The sequence below is a fragment of the Doryrhamphus excisus genome, linkage group LG1 (assembly GCF_037039965.1).
Source record: "Doryrhamphus excisus strain RoL-2023G ecotype Guam linkage group LG1, RoL_Dexc_Guam_v1.1, whole genome shotgun sequence".
NCBI classification, from domain to species: Eukaryota; Metazoa; Chordata; class Actinopteri; order Syngnathiformes; family Syngnathidae; genus Doryrhamphus; species Doryrhamphus excisus.
The window spans coordinates 14,890,933-14,912,279 of NC_136357.1; the positions used below are offsets into that span (position 1 = coordinate 14,890,933).

General features: G+C 41.1%; 4 protein-coding genes and 1 non-coding gene across 8 annotated transcripts; 2 read left to right on the forward strand and 3 right to left on the reverse strand.

Annotated features, from left to right (window-relative positions):
• Positions 1-780: 780 nt before the first annotated feature.
• akip1 (A kinase (PRKA) interacting protein 1) lies at positions 781-20,217 on the reverse strand. Of its 4 annotated transcripts, none has more exons than XM_078790941.1 (6): positions 5,437-5,546; positions 3,991-4,183; positions 3,851-3,925; positions 3,658-3,765; positions 2,486-2,665; positions 781-1,460 (listed from the first exon to the last, which is right to left on the reverse strand). In XM_078790941.1, exons 2-5 carry the CDS (start codon positions 4,168-4,170, stop codon positions 2,516-2,518), a joined length of 513 nt encoding a protein of 170 aa, XP_078647067.1. In that variant the 5' UTR covers positions 4,171-4,183; positions 5,437-5,546; the 3' UTR covers positions 781-1,460; positions 2,486-2,515. The 4 variants fall into 4 exon arrangements, with proteins under 4 accessions (XP_078647067.1, XP_078647072.1, XP_078647068.1 ...); XM_078790946.1 differs by lacking the exon at positions 781-1,460 and adding an exon at positions 20,203-20,217 and having other exon boundaries at positions 1,553-2,665; positions 5,437-5,469; XM_078790942.1 differs by lacking the exon at positions 781-1,460 and having other exon boundaries at positions 1,553-2,665; positions 5,441-5,537.
• rpl27a (ribosomal protein L27a) lies at positions 6,599-9,778 on the reverse strand. Its single transcript, XM_058075490.2, has 5 exons — positions 9,681-9,778; positions 9,029-9,092; positions 8,875-8,950; positions 6,871-7,045; positions 6,599-6,771 (listed from the first exon to the last, which is right to left on the reverse strand). Exons 1-5 carry the CDS (start codon positions 9,681-9,683, stop codon positions 6,643-6,645), a joined length of 447 nt encoding a protein of 148 aa, XP_057931473.2. The 5' UTR covers positions 9,684-9,778; the 3' UTR covers positions 6,599-6,642.
• On the reverse strand, positions 7,299-7,428 carry LOC131131744 (small nucleolar RNA SNORA3/SNORA45 family). The gene has a single exon (XR_009130248.1). It is a non-coding gene; the product is annotated as a small nucleolar RNA SNORA3/SNORA45 family (small nucleolar RNA).
• Positions 10,415-12,695, forward strand: LOC131131242 (uncharacterized). The gene is made up of 4 exons (XM_078793799.1): positions 10,415-10,706; positions 10,920-11,304; positions 12,072-12,425; positions 12,504-12,695. Exons 2-4 carry the CDS (start codon positions 11,255-11,257, stop codon positions 12,619-12,621), a joined length of 522 nt encoding a protein of 173 aa, XP_078649925.1. The 5' UTR covers positions 10,415-10,706; positions 10,920-11,254; the 3' UTR covers positions 12,622-12,695.
• Positions 12,916-14,167, forward strand: LOC144899843 (tripartite motif-containing protein 66-like). Its single transcript, XM_078793699.1, has 2 exons — positions 12,916-13,101; positions 13,927-14,167. The coding sequence occupies exons 1-2, from the start codon at positions 12,916-12,918 to the stop codon at positions 14,125-14,127; spliced, it is 387 nt and encodes a 128-aa protein (XP_078649825.1). The 3' UTR covers positions 14,128-14,167.
• Positions 20,218-21,347: the final 1,130 nt, after the last annotated feature.

A 21,347-nucleotide genomic window follows, 5' to 3' on the forward strand; every position in this document is an offset into this window, starting at 1 on the left:
TAGGATTTAATAAGCTTTGCTTCTTCCTACTCCTTTTGGACATGTGGAACTGTGAACTGATTATGTGATGCACTTGGTTTTAGAAAATGTAAACTATTAAAATGGCTCCTTTGACGTTTCAGTGTGCATATTAGGGTAAAGCATTGTTTATTTATTAGTGATAAGCTTAGCACAATCTCTCCTACTAGCACAAGTTGACTGTATTTCATAACGTCATTTTTAGTGCGTATTTGCAATGAGGATGCTGCTTTTTACAAACTCAATACATGACACTGGAATGTAGCAGAGTCATGATGTGCTATATATATCACTATATTGAGAGTTACTATGGTACCCATTATGTCATTGGATGCTCATATAACCCCTTAATTCGGTACGTGACAAAAAAATAAAAAAATTATAAATAACTTAAATTATATTAGAAGACCAGTCCAGGGTGTACCCCGCCTCTCGCCCAAAGACAGCTGGCATAGGCTCCAGCATCCCCGCAACCCTCGTGAGGAAAAAGCGGTAGAAAATGAATGAATGAATATATTAGAAAGGCTGGAAGTGAACAAATGTAACAGTTACTGATGGTAAAAGTACCAGATGGAGGGGTAGGATTTAATAAGCTTTACTTCTTCCTACTCCTTTTGGACATGTGGAACTGTGAACTGATTATGTGATGCACTCAATTGTAACCTGATGTATGTTCAAATGAAATAAAACCATTACCATTACCATATAATAATATCCCAATCGTAGGTTTTATCTGGCAATTTGTAATTCTTATCTAATACCTATGACTTTTTATTTTTTTTAAATCTCATAATTATGACTTACTACTGGTATATTTTCTTTCTTTCAGTGGAAGAAATGGGCATTATTAAAATAAACATTATTTTCTGTCCAAACAGGGCCGTGCAGGAGTTTGGGTAGTGGACTTTGACTATACAGGAAGCGTCATCTTGGGTGCTTACTTCCCCTGGCGGCAGCAGCATCAGCTGGTTTCCTCCCCTGACATGGTCAAACACTGTGGGACAAACCCACCTTCCCTCCGCTGTGGGGATGCTGTTCTATCACCATGGGAACCACATCTGCATAGATATGGCCCTGGAAGAGTGACCGCTGTGAGGGTGCATGGAGACACTTGTGGAGGTCAGGTGACATTATGTGTATTAGTGATGAGTGTGTTTATATGAAAATAAAGCATTTACCCCTTTTAATCTGTGTGTCCTTCAGGAGAGGTCCAATGCATGCTTCAGGTGCGGATGTGGAACACATGCGTCTCTCTGGTACCCGCCAGTCTGCTTCAGACTATTTCAGCCTCTCATTATCATAGAATAGTGCTGGAGCTTCACAACCAGATGTCATCTCTCCATGGTTCTAGCAGCTCATGCTGTGTGTCTACATGCTGCTTGCGCTCCTCCACAAAGTGTTGGTCCTGTTCTGCATACGACAGATGGGACCTCGGGTCCAGCCTGGAAAGAATAAACGGATGTGACATGACAGGGACTGATGACGAAGTTGAAATGGAGGGTGACACCAATGTGACACGATCATCGTCCTCTGATAATGAGGGTGCACTTCTTCCTGCTGTTAGAAGACGTGTAAGCCAGCAACGTCCTCCGTGGAGGTACTGGAGAAGAACAGGCCCCGAACCACAACACACGAAAGGTTTGGATACATTACACTGACATCCTGTTCAAAACAACATGAGCACTCACCAAAGTATATTGGATCATCATTATAGGTAGGAATTTTATTAGTAAAATGCATTCTTCTTTGGAAAAATGCAGAAAATACAAATGTAGGGTGTCCAAAAAATCATTTTGTAGTATTTTTTTTTAATTCTTGCTCAGTGTGTAAAGGTTTTAATGTTTTTATAATAGTTATATATGGTAATACGGGGTCTCCAAACTGCAGCCCTAAGGGTCATATCCGGCCTGTAGCTCATTTTTGATTGGTCCTGGGCATATTGTGAAAATAAAAATCATTCATATTACACAAACTTTAATGCACATCATCAAAGTGGCTCCCACTGCATTCTCAACTTTCATGCTGGTAACGTTTGGACACCCGTTATAGTAAAATATGGTGACGTGTGATCATGTTTGTTTCCAGTGAGGGCGGCACCATTGTCATCACCTGCAAGATCCAACTTCCCTATTCTGCAAAGCAGCACCTCGCCCAATCACAGCTCTCAGTTTAAGTCACTTCCTGTTTCTTTGTCCAATCACGGCCCTGTATTTCAGTCACTTTCTGGTTCTCGGGGAAGAAAGGCAAACATCGGCGCTGCTTTTAAAACATCAGGAATCACTGTATCAGGTCATGGACGACAATGATGTCACTCCACCAGTAACTCCAGAGCTGCCTCCACAAGATGTTAGACAACATCACATTCTCTTATTACATTTTTTTATTCTGACACTGTGCTGCATGATTTGGATCATGGATAAAAACACTTACATAACACTTGGACATTAAAATAAACGTAAACGATTACATTAGTGGTGGCAGTCTTGTTGTGGCCAGGTCAGAGCTTAAACGTGAGGTTGATCGTCTCGCCGGCGTTGAGGTCGACCATCTTAGTTTGCTGCTGTGAGCCTGGAAGGCTGGCACTGACAGAGTACGCTCCAGGAGCAACCTCAATGTAGAAATCCTCCCCTGCCGTCGACCTTTTACCCTGAAGACAAGTTAATACCATAAGCATGACATCACCCAACACTTCAACGTACAAGGTACAACGCTTGCAATGTTTACATCATCCATCCATTTTCTATACCGCTTATCCTCATGAGGGCCACGGGTATGCGAGAGCAGGCCCGCGGGCCAAATGTGGCCCGCAGGACACTAGTTTGAGGCCCCCGCCTTGATATGAAAGTTTAATGTTAGTGAGGCCCTTGCAAGTTTGATATGGATGCTGTATGGTATCATGTACCCAGAAAAAATTATTACGTTTGATTAATGTTCATGTTAAAGGTTAAATAACTTAATAGTTATCCTCCCGATCCGTGTGGAAGTGGTAGGTTTTTGGCTATTTAGTTTAAAGGAAATAACTTGAAGGCTACCGTTTAGGTCGCTAGCTCTCTAGTTTGCGAGTTAGCATGTGTCTCAAGACCCTGCAGTTGCGCAATAGGTTGTAAATAAAAAGAGTATAAATGTGACTATAGTCGTGTTTTGTCATGTCTACAGGGCTCTAATAATGCTTTGTTAATTTTAATCTGAAAAAAAATAATTTGTCTACCCACCAACTATATGTGGTTTCTTAAGTTTTTATTATTATTATTATATTTATTTATTATTACTGATTGATTTTCTTTATTCTTGATTTGTCTATTTATTTTTCATTTTTTTCATTTTATTTTTTCATTTATTTTTCACTTATTTTGTGTAGAAAAATAAAAAGTAAGATATTTGAGAACAGTGGAATGTTTTATCAGAGCTTTTCTTGTAGAAAATTGAAACCAAAGCAAAGTTTATTAATTTTTCTGTTTTTAATAAATGCGTTTATTTTTTTTTGAAAACCTGATGCGGCCCAGTTTCGCCCAGACCCTAGCTCCAGTAGCCCCCAAGTAAATTGAGTTTGAGACCCATGTGCTAGAGCCTATCCCAGCTGTCTTCAGGTCAGCGGTGGGGTACACCCTGGACATTCTATAACCGACGCGGTGTACTTACACGTTGCATGAGTGGACGTGAAGCAAAATTCATATGCTTATGGAAGCGAGCCACATGTTTCTTCTCAATGTTGGACTCACACATGCATCCTGCCGTCTGGTAGAACTTCTGCAACACAAACAGTCAACAAGCGGTGACACTGATTCAGTGCCTGCTGCAAACAGCGCTGCAGTGCAGCGAGGTGATCACTGACTTTGCAATTATAGCAGGTCTGTGCCATAAACTCTGCGATGGTGGCAAAGGCCTCCCCCAGCTCTATCCGGCTTTCCTGAACACAACAGACAGACAGCGATGACGGTCACATAAAGCACGTCATCAAGCAGACAGACTCACATTGCTTTGTATTTCTTCGTCTTCATCTTCATTTTCGTCTTCAGACACTTCACCAATGTAGATCTCTGGAGTTGTCATCAATTCCATCCTCCGCCTGGATGCTCGCTCCAGCACCTGTAGACCCAGGCGGGCAGAGCGCTTCATGGTAGACTCCAGCCAGGCTACAGTCGTTATCAACATGGCGTGGTCCCGCCTAAGAAGGAAAACCCAACACCTTTAAAATCCATACATCCATTTTGTACCGCTGATCCTGTTCAGGGTGGAAGGGAGCTGGAGCCTATCCTAGGTGAATTTAAATGTTTGAAACCAATCCCTGCATCTATGCAAAGAGGCTTTATATATTTCAAGAAATGCTTTGTTGGTTGTAAGCCACATTTCCCCCTCATATTACCACTCTATTCTCATTAAGCTTTCCCTCGTGAGATTACAATATTTTTTCTGTTAATATTGTGACTTAATTCTGTTTTTGTCCTCATATTCTCATACTATTACTGCTTCACTCCATTTTAGCACTTAAGCTTAACGCTTGTAAATCTTTTTTTACTGCAAAACTGCTACTTATTTGTTTCCTATAACATGGCTTTTAAAGTATTTTTTTCTTTAATACATTAAAGTATTTCTACTTTATGCGTCTGAAAGGATATTTTCCCTCCTCATAACATTATTATTCTTAGAAAATTGCACATTTTTTCCTGTTAATATTCATTTATATTCTTGTCCAAATATACTCATAAATTTGTGCTCTTTACCCCCCATCTTTGCTGTTTTTTCAAATTGTATTTTTATGTGCTCAAGGCCAACAAAAAGACACAGCAAATGATCAAAATAAACAAACACCATCAAATTAATGCATCAGGAAAAGGCTGCAAATACCAAAAAACCCACTCCTACCTCAAAAAACAACTGCATGGGAGAATGCATGTATAGTTCTATTCATGGATCATACCTGCTGGTCATTGTGCAGTTCAGCTCCTTCAGGTCATAAAACAGCCAAGTTGTGCAAAATGTACTGAAACATTGAACAGTTTGGGCATGCAAACGTTTAGCGGTCAAATTAAGTTAAAGAGAAAATTTGTATTGTGATCAATAGACTCACCCAAAAAAAGTTGAATTATTAAACTTTTCTTGCTGATTACAATCATTAACAACACATGGGTGACAATGGATGCTAGCTTACTGATGACTTATTGTCTTCCTTAAGCATTCCATCGTCGCTTTAACCTGCTTATTACATTGTTTGGGGTTAAGTGTTGCACTGTTGAGTATTAGAAAGTAAACATAATCGGACTTGTCAGGTTCGGCCAGCGGTGACGTCATTACGTCAACAAGCAAGCAGGGTCAGCGAGTCTCGCGCAAGTTAATGCGATTACTGCGGGCGGGGACGTCGAATTGGTCATTTTAAACGTACGCGCTCGCACAGAACTTGTGAAATATTCGCCATCTTACCTAGCTTTGACTCGTCACGTCGTCCACGTCTAATATTTCTCCACTCCTCACAAAAATGACACTTTTCACACGACAGGACGAGGAATTCTTTAGCGTTGATAACCACGCCCTCTCGGAAAAAATGCAGGAAGTGCCCCGCTTAGACCACGCCCCCAACTCGCAAACCGCTCATCTTGGTCACAATTGTCTAGTATCTGCAGACTTTTGTTGAAGTGCATAATTACAGTATTTTTAGGCATTTTTTTTCAACTTAGAAATATACAGCTGCATCTCAACTTGATTTTGTGCAAAAGTTATGTGATTTCAACCATTAAATGTAGACAATAGGAAAGGACATTTTGCAGGTGAGCGTAAACCTGTAGTTCACAATGACCATTTTCAAAATACTTAATTTTTACTTTTATGAGTTTTAAGCTATAATCACCCTCAAAAATCCATTCTTAAAATACATGACTTTACTGTGTCGGCAATCTATAGAATGGCTTAACTGGAGCTTCTGAAATGTAACTTTTCAAAGACTACCACACAACCCAATTCCAATGATGTGGGACGTTGTGTTCAACATTAACAGAAACAGAATACAAAAGTCCTTTCCAAGGTGTAGTCAATTGAATACACTACAAAGACAATTTAATATTCAAACTCTCCAGTTTCTGTATATTCTCTGAATACTTTTACGATCTATGCAACGTTGACAAAATCCCCAAATTCCTTGTAATTGTGTGTTGAGTTTTCATAAAGAGTTTATTTGCTTACCAAGTGGTGGCTCTCGCCCCAACCTTGCTTGTGAATGGCCGAGCCTTTCAGGGAAGCTCTTTTCATACCCAATCATGGCACCCAGCGGTTTCCAATTAGCCTGTTCCAAATAGGTGTTTGACAGCACTCTTTTCTGCCACCTGTCCCAACATTTTGCAGGCAAATTCCAAATAAGCTAAGATTTGCAAAAAATAAAGTTTACCAGTGTGAACATAGTCAATCACAGTTTAAGAATAATTTGTAAATCACTGTACTGAATTTACAATCTCCACATCATCCCAACTGGAATTGTGTGTGTGTGTATATAGATATATATATTTTTTAGATGCATCTGTACATACAAGGTCATTTAAATTAGAAAATATCCATGTGTATGTAGCTCAGCATAGTAAAGACCAGACATGAGTTTCCTTTTATACAATTTATTTTTGCAAAAGCACACTAAAGGCATTACGCCATCAGTACGCAGGCTCCGCCCACTGACTTGATCTTTTCCTCAGCCCGTCGACTGAAGAACTTGGCCTTGACGATCATAGGCTGCTTGGGCAGCTTGCCTTTGCCCAAAACTTTGTAGTAGCCCTGAAAGAATTAAAAAAAATAAAGATCACAAAATAATTAAACTTGTGAGGTGTTGAAAGCTGAAAACAAGTGAGGAAGGAAGAAGACTGTTCAGCTCACAGCCCGCACAGCATCGATGACGGGGGCGGGTCCATCTGGCTTCTTGCTGTAGTTTAACCTGGTCTGCTCGCTCACCAGTGTCCACAGCTTGTCCAGGTTAATGGTGGGACAGTAGGTGGTGTTTCTCTTCAGGTGGTAATGTCTCATACCCACCTTACCGAAGTACCCGGGATGGCTGAAAGCACACACCAAACAATACATTAACACGCTGCTATGAACCAAATTACTGACAAACCAACAACTTCATTACACACAGCTGCACAACTTAAAAACATGCAATAGTCTTGGTGGAAATACACATTTGTAGCCTTCCCATATGCTACCAGGTTCCAACTACAGTTAAAACATAACAGATGTTAATATGTTTCATACAGTATAAACCTCTACAATATTTTAGTTCAGCAAGATTATCCCCATGTTTCATGTTTTCTTGTGACTGCCAATGTGTCTGACTGGCCTAGAAGAGAGCCAGTCGGTGAATAGCAACAGTCTTTTCTCTAAGAGAACTCTAGCACACCAAGACAACGTTCACTGTCAAGATGAGACTCTAGTCTCTACAAGACAACTTCACATGACAAAACAAATGCGTCCTACTACATCTTTAGAATAGCGGGTACAAAGATATAAGGTAAAACGCTTATTCACAACACATTGGAGCATTGAATTGATTGTCAATGACTGCATAGAGGTTCATCAGCCAAATAACATTGCCAGGATTGACGAAATGTTTGCTTAAAGTTTGTAAATACAACTCGTTTATGCCACCATCTTGGATCACACACTGAAGGCGCGATTTCATGATACTTGCATATAATTGCGCAACGCTCTGGTCTGCCGGCACCATTTTAGTTCAACGGTGTTTGTTTCTATCAGATTTTACGCGAAAGAGATACATGATGTATCAAAGATACATGAACCGCACAAAAGACTAGGGCAATGGACCATGCCAAGGCAGGTGTGCAAGACCTCCAAATTTCATGGATTAAAGAGAAGACCATTTCAAATGTATGACTCAGTGGTGGCTCTGCCATCAGTTGCCGTGCACACACGTCTGCGGCGGTGCATCCAACGGCGACAGTTTCAGCCCATCTCATAACGTGCAGTTCCAACAGCAAGACAAGCTATCAACTTACCATGGCATGCTTTTTCTTTCATTTACTATATTAAAAACGGCAAGGTACCTTCAGTGGCAGCAATTGTGCATGGTCTCCACTTAAAAGATTAGGTCAGCAATTTTCATCTTAGGTATACCTTCAACTATGAGACAATGACAAAAAAAATCCAGAAAATCCTATCGTCTTGAATTTTTTTTTAATAATTTGCCATTTACGGTGGAAAAGTAGTATTTGGTCACCTACAAACAAGCAACATTTCTGACTCACAGACCTGTAACTTCTTTAGGAGGCTCCTCCGTCCTCCACTGGGTACCTGTATTAATGGCGCCCTTTCAACTCTTCAGTATAATAAGACACCTGTCCACAACCTCAAACATTAAGACTTCAAACTGTGCAATAGACAAGACTACTGATACTTATTTTCCAACATAACTTGTAAAAATTTAAATAAAATGAGAATGATTTACTGGATTTATTTTCTCATTTTGTAATTGAGCTATTCCTAAGATTCCATCTTAAGTGGGAGAACGTGCACAATCTGTGGCTGACGATATTCATTTTTGGTGTCTGGAGCTGATCAATTGGCTTATTTTCTATGGGAAAAATTTGCTTTGGTTAGAGTCGTACCTTCTGGAACTGACTGTTAACCAAGGCCACACTATGCTGTACAGGAGCTGCAGGTGTCAAGTGCAATTTAAAATTTTATAAAAAAATTCATGAATACAACTGAGTACAATGTAAAACCAAGCTCACATCCATACCGGTAAAACAGGCAAGAGGCGCACTTGCTTAAGTTATCCCTGCATTTGATATTGAATCAATACCAACATTTTTAGTCACCTACCTGTACTAAACAGTACCAAATGCTTAGAGGTAATGCAGCACTTACTATTTATCAAAGTTGATTCTGTGGTGATGCATACCACCAGCATTACCACGACCTCCAGGATGCTTCCTGTGCTTGCCTGTGCAAAGACAACAAATGCATTTGATAGTGCACTTACAGTTGACAATGTAATAGACTTACAGAGACTTATTCTTACCAACACGACCATGTCCATGGCTGACATGACCTCGGAGCTTCCTGGTCTTGGTCTTCTTAGTAGGCTGTCGGAGGTTGACAGACAATTCAGCTACATTAGCTAACTTGATAACCAACACGGTCCGGGTCTATTATGTCGTTCGCTTGAAAGTCGACGAGTTTACCTTATCAACGAGTTAACATAAAGTGCATTTAACACATGCAATACAGGCACCCAGTAAAACTGTACATCGATTACCCCATTTTATTATGAACGCCTTCACGTCTAACACTGTATAGCAATGCAAAGTGGCTAATGCTAACGCCGGTAGTTTTGGCTCGAACAACACTCCCAATTTTACTTTGCCAAAATGAAGTCAACACTGTAACAATTTAAAATGTTAAACCACACAAACGAGCACAATCTGTAGGATTCAAAATGAATTAAGAGACACCAGTGTTAGCATGCCGTAATCAGAGGCCCAGCAGCTCACTGAGCAGTGACATAATTCCTGTGAATCTAACAAAATTATCACAATAGCTGCTACAACTGTCACTGTCGGGTATGTGAAACAGTTTAAGCCATCAGATGGTTAATATAAATACATGAAAACTAGGATGGACATAGATTTAGATGGCGTTCAAGCCACGGTGAGGTACAGGATAGCACCTACCATCTTTGGAGGCTGGTTGAAAGAGGAGCGAGACTTGAAAATCACGCGGTTTTCTGTGAGATTTGACGACCGGAAATAAATAAACTCGACCGCTCTCTAGCGTTCAGTTTACAAAGTGATAAATGTTTGGCTTGTGAAATGTAAGGCAAATGTCAAATGTATACTCTAAATGTCATTTATATTCATCGATTTTCTCTACTGCTTGTCCTCAGCTCGTATGCTGGAGCCTACGTACAGAATCAGAATCTGACAAATATAACATTTATTATCTTGAACGAGGCAAAGACTTTGTTGTGTGTTTATTCTCCAAACTTCAGACAAGCATATTTAAACTTATTTGTTTATGGCATTGTGTTCACATCAGTTTGTTAAACCCTCAGTTTTCCTAATGTTATTTCTGACGATGTGGAATTAAATATTATTATTGCTACTATAATACTTCTAAATGTATTTGCATGTTCTCCAAGTGCGTGCATGGGTTTTCTCTGGGTACTCCGGTTTCCTCCCACATTCCAAAAACATGCATATTAGGTTACCTGGCGACTCCAAATTGTCCATAGGTATGAATATGAGCGTGAATGGTTGTGTCTACATGTGTCCTGCGATTGGCTGGCTCCAGCCTGTATCGATGGCTGTTTTGTATCTATTTATAGCTGCTGTTTAAATCAAGTGGCCTGAACGTTGCTTATAAATTAAATGTCATGGTATATTTCTAATTCACATCATATGTAATTAGCTGCTTCATGTGTTGTCACAACAACACAGCAGGGTTGGAAGCACTCTTTTGATTGACAAAACAGGCACTTCAAGTGTGTTTGCGTCTTTCATTGTGTATCATTGCTGTTGTTTGTGTCCCTGGAGGACCACCGAGGACATCATTAACAGGAGACACTCACTTGCAGAGACTCAGTGAGAGGGTCCCTTCATACTTGCATCACTGCTCTTATGATCATCTCTCATCCAGCCTGGAGAGTCATTCATCAGCCTCTCGGAAGCTCATCCCCTCATTATTGTCATCATAATTAGGTAAGATTCATGCTTTTATGCACTAATCGTGTTTTGTTGCTATTGTTGGAGTTTTTCTAATTAGTACCTTTCATTTGGCACGTAGTATTAATGCTCTTTTTCTTGAGATAATTAGCCAGAGAAGGTTATTCAGTTGCTCTTTAGTGCTTTTATGTAAGTGAGACTTTATTCCGACATCAGACATTTGACTTGTGTCTTCTGTGTTTTCTTCAGGGCCTCCAGAGGCCCAAGCTCATGGAGATGGCAGATCTTCCCGACAGACGCCATAGCAACTTCCCCAGTGGACAAACCAAATACAGTAACGTGACAATAGAGCCTGAGTCTTCTGAGACCCGTCCAAACGTAGTAAGCAAAGATGTCCAGAGACTTCTGGGTAATTCTCGCAAAGCTGTAGTGAGACTGGAACGTCTTGACTTCAACACTTTATCTGTAGCGTCTCTGGAGCCTGTAGGAACTCTGGTACGATTGTCATGGTGTTTGGATTGTCCTTTGCATGAACAGAATAACACTTTGAATTGTCGGTTTCCTCTTTCTCTTTTCAGAATGAAATGAACCCAAATGGATCATATGTGGTGGAGATTGAAGAGAAAAGACCCAGGTCCAAACCTTTCTTGAGTCTCTCCGGGTGCTTTCACACTTGTAGTCTGGTACTCTGCTCCGGACTGTAAAGTACTTTTGAGTGCAGTTCAGTTATCACTCTTGTATTTTTCTCACGGGACCAAATACAGGAAGTTGTTAGTTTATGTACATGTTCTGTTCCTAGACTGTGATGTAAGTTAAGTTTTGGTGTAAGTCGGATCTTATGCCTAAGTCAAACCTAAATTAACTCCTAAGACACTGTACACAGAACACACGAAGGACATAAAATACTATAATAAAACACTAAATACACGGAAACTTATGAAACGTATACCGAAGACAAAATCATACGCACAAAGTGGTACCTCATATGTGACATACATAATGTCTTCAAAACAACACAATGTCTTCGGGGTGCATAGGCCAAATTGTACCAGCTGAGATGAAACAAAAAGCATATATATTGCATAGAGATTCCTGAGAACCTGAGAGTACTGTGATGGGCAACACGATGATTTTGGTTCTGGCTAACCATTGCCTGGTTTCACTCATATTCCGTGACATCATATTAGCTGTTTCGGTGCATTGTTGCATTCCTCACTCAGTAATATAGTCCACTAGCAGGCAGACCGAGACTCTTGTCTGGTCCCCTCCATGTTCACATCTGACCAGAAAACGGATTAGAGTTAGGTTTTTTTTTCGGAGCAAAAGTGTGACAAGTGTGAACACACCTTCAGTAACAACAAAAACAGGATCATCCTGGACTGAACCACTCTGTCCTGACAGCTCCCCTGCACTGACACCAGAACAGGAATCCAATCCAGATCTATCTTACGTTGTGGTTCACCAGCATGGGAAGACCGACTCAGACACCTTCTATTTGGATCCTGACCGGCAGCTCATCATGGTGCTTGAGCTTGAGCCTGAAGAGCCGGGATGTGAACAGGCGCCAGAGTCCAAATGTGGAGATCCTAATGAGGACCTCTCATCTCAGGAAGTGGTCCAAAGTGGAAGTGAGGAGATGGAGAGTGAAGACTACTGTGCTGTTTGTCTGAATGGAGGTGATCTTCTGTGCTGTGACGTTTGCCCAAAAGTTTACCACTTGGCCTGTCACATTCCTTCACTCCTGAGCATCCCGATGTGCGTGCTCCCTCATCTTCTTTCCTTCATTGAACATCATTGAACATTGAAATATTATTTCCACTGACTGTCCTGCAGGGGAGACTGGGCATGTTCACTGTGCACAACGGATCACACCCCAAATGAAGCCTTCACCAGTGAGGGAGTCAGCACCTCGTACGCTCTGTCCCATCGGGATCAGAGGGTGAGCATGTAGGGGTTAACGTTCACGTTGATGGAGGAAGTTGAGCCTCTTGTATTCTATTTTGCAGAGATGTGAGAAGCTGACATTACTGCTGTATGTCAACACACTGAGTGCTCCTTTCCACGAGCCCGTCAGCCGCCTAGTAGGTAACCACACTGCTGTAGCTTGAAAAGGGGTGTAATTGTTTCCAAATTTGGTTTGGAACAGCGAGGTTCTGATAATATTTAATTTTGAGACCTTGAAATGTTGAAGTACACAAACATGATCATAAAGCAATGAATAGCCCATATAATATATACAATGTTCATGAAGTTCATTGAAGTGGTGACTGTGCCTCAGGCGAGGAACTACTACCAGGTCATCAGGAGGCCCATGGACCTTTCACTGATCCGCAGGAAACTGGACAAGAGCAACACTCTGCACTACTTTACAGCTGACCAGTTTGTCCACGACGTCCTTCTGATGCTCAGCAACTGTGCTACCTTCAACTACGTAAGCTGAATGGTTATTCCTGATGTAGGAGGAAGCTGCATGTGTCCCCCTGATAGCAGCTTGTAATATTAATGACATAAAAACGTAAAATTGGGCGGCACGGCGGTCGAGTGGTTAGCGTGCAGACCTCACAGCTAGAAGACCAGGGTTCAATTCCACCCTCTGCCATCTCTGCGTGGAGTTTGCATGTTCTCCCCGTGCATGCGTGGGTTTTCTCCGGGTACTCCTGTTTCCTCCCACATTCCAAAAACATGCTAGGTTAATTGGCCACTCCAAATTGTCCATAGGTATGAATGTGAGTGTGAATGGTTGTTTGTCTATATGTGCCCTGTGATTGGCTGGCGACCAGTCCAGGGTTACCCCGCCTATCGCCCGAAGACAGCTGAGATAGGCTCCAGCACCCCCGCGACCCTTGTGAGGAAAAAGTTGTAGAAAATGAATGAATGAATGAAAAACGTAAAATCACGTTAGCTGAATAGATTTTACTCAACGCATTCACAGAATATCTCTAGTATTTTAAAATCATCAAACTAAAGTCCGAGTCAAATCCTGAGTCATTGATGTCAAAGTCCAAGTCGAGTCATCAAAATTGTGACTTGAGTCCACACATCTGATAAATTACTGTATATACTGTGGTACCACATTTCAACTCTATTATTATAACTGCATTGTAACCCGAGCCTTTAAGGACAAGCATCAGATGTGATTAGAGGACTCGAGTGGGAGTGTTGTAAGAGTAAACTAACTAGGGCCTCATTAGCGGTGTGATGTTGAAGTCACACAAATGCAGCAGGCTCTCTGACCCCAGCACTCTCCTCACCGCAGCCCGACTCGGAGGTGGCCCGGGCCGGTCAAAACCTGGAGGTGTTTTTTCTGCGCAAGCTGAGGGAGATTTTTCCCGACAGGATGTTCCCGTTGGCCAGCCGGGACAGGATGGAGCGCGCTCGCCTGCAGTGGCGCAGCAGGAGGAGGAAAGAGGCCAGCAGACGGAGGAGATGTGTGAGGAGAAAACACTTTCTACTCTAAACATTCTTGGCTGTCATGTTGGGTCACCAATAAAAATATGTTCTTTCCAAAATAAGCTACAGTGGTGTGAAAAAAGTGTCTGATTTCTTATTTTTTGCATGTTTATCACACTTACATGTTACAGGTACATGGATGATAACATGTAATAGGGAAAATTGGGAAAACTACAGTGCATCCGGAAAGTATTCACAGCGCTTCACTTTTTCTACATTTTGTCATGTTACAGCCTCATTCCAAACTGAATTAAATTAATCTCTTACCTCAACAAAATATACTCCATTATGACAATGTGAAAAAAGGTTTTTTTGACATGTTTTGAATTTATTAAAAATAGAAAACAAAAAAAAAACACATTTACATAAGTATTCACAGCCTTTGCTTAATACTTTGTTGATCCACCTTTGGCAGCAATTACAGCCTCAAGTCTTTTTGAATATGATCCCACAAGTTTAGCACACCTATCTTTAGGCAGTTTTGCCCATTCTTCTTTGCAATAAGTCTCAAGCTCCATCAGGTTGGATGGGAGACGTCTGTGCACAGCCATTTTCAGATCTCTCCAGAGATGTTCGATCGGATTCAAGTCTGGACTCTGGCTGGGCCACTCCAGGACATTCACGGAGTGGTTCTGAAGCCAATCTTTTGAGATCTTGGCTGTGCGCTTCGGGTCGTTGACCTCAGGCTGGGGCGAAGGTTCATTTTTCAGCAGGACAAGAGCGCTCTGGAGCAAGTTTTCATCCAGGATATCTCTATATATTGCTGCATTCATTTTTCCTTCTATCCTGACTAGTCTGCCAGTTCCTGCTGCTGAAAAACATCCCCACAGCATGATGCTGCCACCACCATGCTTCACTGTAGGGATGGTATTGGCCTGGTGATGAGCAGTGCCTGGTTTCTTCCAAACATGGCACCTGGCATTCACACCAAAGAATTTTGTTTCTCATGGTCTGAGAGTCATTCAGGTGCTTTTTGGAAAATTCCAGACGGGCTGCCATGTTCCTTTTACTAAGGAGTGGCTTTCGTCTGGCCACTCTACCATACAGGCCTGATTGGTGGATTGCTGCAGAGATGGTTGTCCTTCTGGAAGGCTCTCCTCTCTCCACAGAGGAACGCTGGAGCTCTGACAGAGTGACCATCGGGGCCTTGGTCACCTCCCTGACTAAGGCCCTTCTTCCCCGATCGCTCAGTTTAGAAGGCCGGCCAGCTCTAGGAAGAGTCCTGGTGGTTCCAAACGTCTTCCATTTACGAATAATGGAGGCCACTGTGCTCATTGGGACCTTCAAAGCAGCAGAATTTTTTCTGTATCCTTCCCCAGATTTGTGCCTCAAGACAATCCTGTCTCGCAGGTCTACAGACAGTTCTTTTGACTTCATGCTTGGCGTTTGTGCTCTGACATGCACAGTCAACTGTGGGACCTTATATAGACAGTTATTATATTTCCAAATCATGTCCAATCAACTGAATTTACTGCAGGTGGACTCCAATTAAGCTGTAGAAAGATCTCAAGGATGATCAGTGGAAAAAAGATACACCTGAGCTCAATTTTGAGCTTCATGGCAAAGGCTGTGAATACTTATGTAAATGTGATTTTTTTGTTTTCTATTTTTAATAAATTCAAGACATGTCAAAAAAAACTTTTTTCACATTGTCATAATGGAGTATTTTGTGTAGAATTTTGAGGTAAGAGATTAATTTAATACAGTTTGGAATGAGGCTGTAACATGACAAAATGTAGAAAAAGTGAGGCGCTGTGAATACTTTCCGGATGCACTGTATATGTAATAGGGAAAAACGAAACTATCTTACTGTATTTTGATGATTTACAACATGAACTTCTTTCCTAGGCGTGTTGACCATTTGTGGAAAATGGCTCTCACTGTGGTTTGCTGGAGTCCCAAAGCTTAAGAAACGGCTTTATTACCTTTTTCAAATTGATAGATCTCAGTTAATCTCAGTCACGTTATGTTTGAAAAGGGGGGTCAATCACTTTTCAACACACAGCCATCATGTAGGTTTGGATTCTTTGTTCTCCCTTAATAAAAAAAAAGTTTCATTTTGTTATGTATTTGTTGACATTGACTAATATTTAAATTTGTTTAATGATCTGAAACATTTAAGTGTGACCTACATACAAACCAATAACAAATCAGGAGGGGGGGCAACAACCTTCCCACAACACTCTATAATCTATGCATTAGTGTTGCATGTCTTGCTGCCTCGGGCCTTTCAGCTTCTTCAGCCTCCACATTTGGCCTCTTCAGAAACAAACACTCATATACAGGATCATCTGTCAGGAAAAAGCAGCTCTTGCCATAAAAAGACACGGACAAAGTCTGCTGATAAGAGAAATCTGCAGCATGGTCATAAAGGCTGAATGTCTTAGATCACAGAAGCAGGAGTAGAGTGTGGAGGTTGGTTGGGGGAGCTTTTTAGGGGGGTCAGTGTTCTCGTGGCTCATGTTCAGACAAATCTGAGGAAATTGAGTGAGATTTTTATCAAAAAAGGCTCGAGTTCCTTAAGTCATTTTATTCCACCCTCACGTGTTTCTCCTCGCTGACCTGAAAAGTGCAGATGTTTGGTTTTAGGACATCAAACACTATGCGTGAGTCACATGAATGGACGATGGAGGAAGAAGAAGAAGACCCCCATGTGATGTTTACTACCAGCATTTGCTGTGATCAGCCACCTGATGTTTTCCATTTCTGTGTCATTTGAGGTCATTCCCGCTCATTTCCTCCCTGGCGTTGCGGATAAGATGCGGCATTAGGAGGTGGACATCTTCAAATGAGCAGGATGTTTACTTTGGATGCTGCAGTGGATGCTTTGCACTTTTTACTGGATTGATGCTTGAATAAGAAGAATTCCCAGTCCAAGATATCTCTTTTTTTTAGACCGGCTTTGCCTGTCTCCTAGCTCCACTTGACTTCTTTTCAAGACCTCAAAATATGCCCCATCAATTATTTCAATACTTCAAACTATCACCATGCCCATATTTAGTTGATGAACTTCTTGCAACTTTCAAGGATTTTTATTGGCCTAAAATTAGCAATGATACAGATTAGGGGTGGATCGATATATGTATATATTGAATCGATAGATGTTTTTCAGGTCGTTCAATGCTTATATTAACCAGTATTGGCAACAGCTCTTTGCTCAAATTAATGTTAGGTCACATCTTATGTAATGAACATGTTTCTTTTCCCGTGTTGCCAGTGGATACATTACAAATAAACACAAACACAAATACTGCAACATGCAAGTTATAGAAAAAGTACCATGGAATCCATACCAAAATTTGGCCCACCCCTCCTCCAGATTTTAAAAGGGCATCTGGTGACATTGTTACAAAAGCATGTACTTAGTTACTGTTTGTTTTTAAGGAAGCAAGGACTTACAATGAAAAGCAAACTAATCAAATATAGTAAACCAACAACACCAACATCAGACTGTACTCCAAAAGGTACATTTGCTACTCCTTAAACTTCAACTTGGTATTCTTCTAGTCTTGACGTCTCACTTGGCAGATTAACTCTTTGTGCAAAATAAACAGAAAGCTTCCAGACAGATCCCTGGCTATAGACGTTATGTAACCACGCTGCCTGTGTGTTTAGTGCGTTTAGTGTGTGTGTGTGTTGCACATGATGCTGTTCCATGTGAAAGGGGCTGTGTGATCATGTGCTCACCTCTTAAGTAGCACCACTGCATTCCGACTGGAGTTGGAACGTCCACAATCTTTTGAGACTGATGTCCTTTCTCTGCTGTGGGGGACAGCATGAGCCAAGGAAGAAGAATAGCAAGTATGTATATATTAAATATTATATAATATATAAAAGTGCGGCTACATTCATTTTTACCACTTATCCTCACAAGGTGTGCGGGGGAGCTGGAGCCTATCCCAGCTGTCTTTGGGCGAGAGGTGGGGTACACCCTGGACTGGTCGCCAGCCAATCACAGGGCACATACTATAGACCAGGGGTCGGGAACCTTTTTGGCTAAGAGAGCCATGAAGGCCAGATATTTTAAAATGTGTATCTGTGAGAGCCATATACATTTCTTTAAACATTGAATGCAATAAAATGTGTGCATTTTTATGTAAGACCAACAGTTTTAGATAATGGGCTCTAATTACGTAGACCAGGCACACTACCCCACGCCAATGGGGTGTGGCCAGCACACTTTCGTGAGCAGGGCAGTGTCTAATAATAAATCAAATACTTGTTGCCATTAATACAACTTCTGCTGCTGCATAGTTTTGCACCGTACTCCGTAGACTTATTTCATTCTTTTGGCCATCTTCATCAGAAGGCTTGGTTCTGCAGCTCTAGCTATTTGACTAAAGGAGGAAAGTTTACATTTACATGTTTTTTTGACATCTCAATGACCGAGGTAGACTACAGCATTACCCAGTAATAATCAAGTTTTGGTGTTTGACCTGGAAAATATCATCAGGAAAGATAGATATGGTTGGCCGTATTGCAGCAGAATATAGATGGACGAATTAAAATGCATGAGAAAGTTGTTGATTTTGAATATTATTTTTAACAGTCATTTCTGTGATGGTTTACTTTAAAATGTTAGCAAAAATACATTTTTATTGTGGTAAGAAATGCTTGAGAGCCAGATACAGTCATCAAAAGAGCCCTACCTGGCTCCCGAGCCATAGGTTCCCTACCTCTGCTATAGACAAACAACCATTCACACTCACATTCATACTTATGGACAATTTGGAGTCGCCAATTAACCTAGCATGTTTTTGGAATGTGGGAGGAAACCGGAGTCCCTGGAGAAAACACACGCATGCACGGGGAGAACATGCAAACTCCACACATAGATGGCCGAGAGTGGAATCGAACTCGGGTTTCCTATCTGTGTGGCCTGTCTTCTAACCACTCGTCCAACGTGCAACCTAATGCTATTACAGTCAGACACAATATAAAATACGTCATTTTATATTCAATCAAATGATGTCCTGATGTCCTGACTGGGACTAATTAGCCCGTCTGGAGCGAGCCATTTGATATGTAAACAGTAGAGAAGCAAGAGAACATCATTCCGTAAACATTTCATATCATCTTTTGATTCATGCCAACCAAACGTTCAATGGTACCAATACTATAAAGTCAACACATGGGAAAGAAAGTCCAAAAAAGGGGAACTTGCAAACATTTGCTTGACTGTGTAATTGACTGAAGGGGTTCCTGATGCTTGGAATAATCTAGAACACGCTCTTAGCGTTTACCGGGAATTGCCTGGGCCTCACTGCCACTGTAAGTACAAAACCATTTGAACAGCTAGCCATCATTTGGTTTTGACTGCTTTTGGGAAAGGCAGTCAGTTCATCACTGTGTTGTTTTATTGAAAACTTTCTTTTCAGTACCAATAAAACGATTTGGAAATGAGTCCAAAGTGCCAGGAATGAGTATGCAAGGGGGTCCGGCCGGATGAAAAATGTGTTTTTACTTACAAGAATATGAATTTTATTGGCTGACATTTGGTGCCAATGAAATGTACAAGATTGGCGTGAGGGATGCATATGCTGGATGTGGCACTGCCATCAGTGTTGACATCTAAAGCCTTCTTCACGCTATGACTTTTAGCGACTCTCTTGCTGATAAAGCGCCCCAAACATAGACATATACATTTTTTCCCCATAGTGTCACTGCCTTTTCTTCACGAAAATACTATTTCAATAAAACAACTTTCCTTGGATGAGAGTTTTATTAATTCTGGACTGGCTTATGAAGCTGTTCCCAGCAGGAACTAAAGTACCGGTTTATACGTAACCTGGAGGAATAAAGATTTCTTGATTTGAACTTATTTAGAAGGCCCACTGCTGCCATAAAAAAATCTAATTTGGTTCAGAATGATGAGAAACTTAGATTTGATTTTTACAATCATGAGATCAGAAGAATGAACAAACTTCTGATCCAAAGTTTTCTCTTTCAGATCTCTCCGTGCTTAAAATGATGGGGGCTATACAACAGAAAAGAGTTTTTCATGTCCGAAATGTGTAATGTTATATATGTTACGTTGTTTATGTATTAATTCAAAGGACCTGTATTCCATTTTGGAAAAAATTGAGATATTTCTCCATCACAAGATCTTGCAAAATTAAAAGGTGACAAGATTTCCATCCCATCCATTCATCTTCTATACCTCTTCTATCCTCATCCTCATCGCTTATCCCAGCTGTCTTCGGGTGAAAGACGGGGTACACCCTGGACTGGTGGCCAGCCAATCACAGGGCACATATAGACAAACAACCATTCACACTCACATTCATACCTACGGACAATTTGGAGTCACCAATTAATCTAGGATGTTTTTGGAATGTGGGAGGAAACCAGAGTACTCGCAGAAAACCCACGCATCCACAGGGAGAACATGCAAACTCCACACAGAGATGTCGAAGCTGAGATTTGAACCCATGTCTCGATCTCCATGCTAACCACTCAGTCACCGTCCGGCTACAAGATTTGTCATTCAGAAAAACTTTATAATTTGGTGGTAGGAGAAATGAGTTTCCTCCGTAAGGTAGCTGGACCCCCCTTAAGAGATAGGGTGAGGAGCTCAGTCATCCGGGCGGGGCTCAGAGTAGAGCCGCTTCTCCTTCACATCCAGATGAGCCAGTTGAGGTGGCTTGGGCATCTAGTCCAGATGCCACAAGGACACCTCCCTGGTGAGGTGTTTCGGGCATGCCTAGCCTTGAGAAGGCCCCGGGGGAAAAGACCTAGGTCACACTAGAGAAATTATATCACATCTGGCCCTGGATCACGATGGTGTCCTCCCAGTGGAGCACTTTGTAGTTTTTGGTATCAACAGTTCAACTTTTTCTCGATACATTGTGCCTTTTTGCTCCAATGTTTTTATGTTTTTGTGGCTTTTTAATGCTTGATTTTATTTCTACCAATAAATAACTAACCAAGAGCCACAAATGGCAGGGCAGCACTGTGGACGCTCCTGCTCTTATAACTCAACTCAACTTAACTCAAACCAAAACTTTAAATTATTGTTATTTATTCAAAATTATTTAAATTATTTGTACAAATTACTGTTTACGCTGTACATTGTTCATATTTGAATCTATTTATTATCTATTCATCTATCATCTATTTATGATTTATGATTTATGATTTATGATTTATTATTTATGATTTATGATTTATTATTTATTATTACACGGGAGCCAGGCAACAACATTTCGTTGGCAATTTCACTGCTGT

Coding starts and splice junctions, on each gene's coding strand:
- LOC131131242 (XM_078793799.1), top strand. CDS start 11,255: ATGAACCCAAATGGATCATATGTGGTGGAGATTGAAGAGAAAAGACCC. Junction 11,305..12,071: donor ATTGAAGAGAAAAGACCCAG/GTCCAAACCTTT, acceptor CTGTCCTGACAG/CTCCCCTGCACTGACACCAG. Junction 12,426..12,503: donor TCACTCCTGAGCATCCCGAT/GTGCGTGCTCCC, acceptor ACTGTCCTGCAG/GGGAGACTGGGCATGTTCAC.
- LOC144899843 (XM_078793699.1), top strand. CDS start 12,916: ATGAAGTTCATTGAAGTGGTGACTGTGCCTCAGGCGAGGAACTACTAC. Junction 13,102..13,926: donor ACTGTGCTACCTTCAACTAC/GTAAGCTGAATG, acceptor TCCTCACCGCAG/CCCGACTCGGAGGTGGCCCG.
- rpl27a (XM_058075490.2), bottom strand. Junction 8,951..9,028: donor CCATGGACATGGTCGTGTTG/GTAAGAATAAGT, acceptor GTCTTTGCACAG/GCAAGCACAGGAAGCATCCT. Junction 7,046..8,874: donor AGAATCAACTTTGATAAATA/GTAAGTGCTGCA, acceptor GTGTGCTTTCAG/CCATCCCGGGTACTTCGGTA.
- akip1 (XM_078790941.1), bottom strand. CDS start 4,170: ATGTTGATAACGACTGTAGCCTGGCTGGAGTCTACCATGAAGCGCTCT. Junction 3,766..3,850: donor AGACCTGCTATAATTGCAAA/GTCAGTGATCAC, acceptor TTTGTGTTGCAG/AAGTTCTACCAGACGGCAGG. Junction 2,666..3,657: donor CACGTCCACTCATGCAACGT/GTAAGTACACCG, acceptor ACTTGTCTTCAG/GGTAAAAGGTCGACGGCAGG.